Source organism: Alexandromys fortis, unplaced genomic scaffold (assembly GCF_014885135.2).
Source record: "Alexandromys fortis isolate MF-2015 unplaced genomic scaffold, M_Fortis_MF-2015_v1.1 scaffold_239, whole genome shotgun sequence".
Classification (NCBI taxonomy): Eukaryota; Metazoa; Chordata; class Mammalia; order Rodentia; family Cricetidae; genus Alexandromys; species Alexandromys fortis.
The window spans coordinates 1732444-1733247 of NW_026068120.1; the positions used below are offsets into that span (position 1 = coordinate 1732444).

The 804-nt window shown below is 71.3% G+C and overlaps 1 protein-coding gene across 3 annotated transcripts in view; it reads right to left on the reverse strand.

Moving 5' to 3' along the window:
• Positions 1–530, reverse strand: part of Fgd4 (FYVE, RhoGEF and PH domain containing 4) — a 146190-nt gene extending 145660 nt beyond the window's left edge. Inside the window, exon 1 of one of the 3 annotated variants that reach the window (XR_007589158.1) lies at positions 159–530. Coding sequence is in view for 1 of the 3 variants with exons in the window: in XM_050125134.1 (XP_049981091.1) it covers positions 159–309 (151 nt within the window). In the remaining 2 variants the exon portion in view is untranslated. The remainder of the gene's footprint in view (positions 1–158) is intronic. The other 2 variants (XM_050125134.1, XM_050125141.1) reach the window with 2 other exon arrangements.
• Between the last annotated feature and the right edge of the window lie 274 nt (positions 531–804).

Genomic DNA, 804 nt, shown 5'->3' on the forward strand with positions numbered 1-804 from the left:
CACCCCCCCCTCACTCGCCCACCCATCCAAGGCACGCCCCCGCTAGTCCACGCACCCCACGGCACGCCCCCCTCACTAGCCCACCCATCCAAGGCACGCCCCCGGCAGCCCACCCAAGCACCCTCCGCACGAGCCCCTCCCCATCCACCCACGCGTACCTGCGGCCTGGACCGGGACTGCGAGGAAGCCAGCCCGCCGCGAGGGCGGCAAGGGTCTGCTCCAGGGCCGCGGGATCCCGGGCGGCAGGTAGGCGCCTGACTTCCGCCGGATCGCCACCCGCCTGAATGTGTAGTCGCCCTGGCTGTTCATGGTGGCCTGCGGTCACTGCGGTCACTCCCCGGAAGCCGCGGCCCACGTCCCGGCCGAGCGGCTGCCGGCGCCCACCGCTGCCCCCGCAGGCCTCGCTTCCCGTCGGACCCGCGGGCGGCGGCCCAGGTCACCTCCCTGCACAGCCAATCGCCAGAGCGCAGCCCGGACCCGCCCGAGAGACTCGGGGGACCGGCGTCGCCCATTGGCCCGGGGCAGGGCCGCGTGCGCCTGCCAGGCTCACCTGGACCCCAGGAACGCCTCGCCCGCTCCGCTCACCTACCGGCCACGCCCCGGGAGGGCGGAAGAACAGTCCAGCCCTTTACCACACTCCAGGGGCCAAAGCCTCTTGGGCCGCGGTGCTGAGAATTGTAGGTGAGGAAACGAAGCTTTGAAACTGACTGAGGAGAGCTAGCACTGCCGGGCTAGGCAGGAATTCCAGCCGTGTCCACACCGCCGCTCCGCAGGAAGAATCGAATCATCTTGCCAGGAGCACTG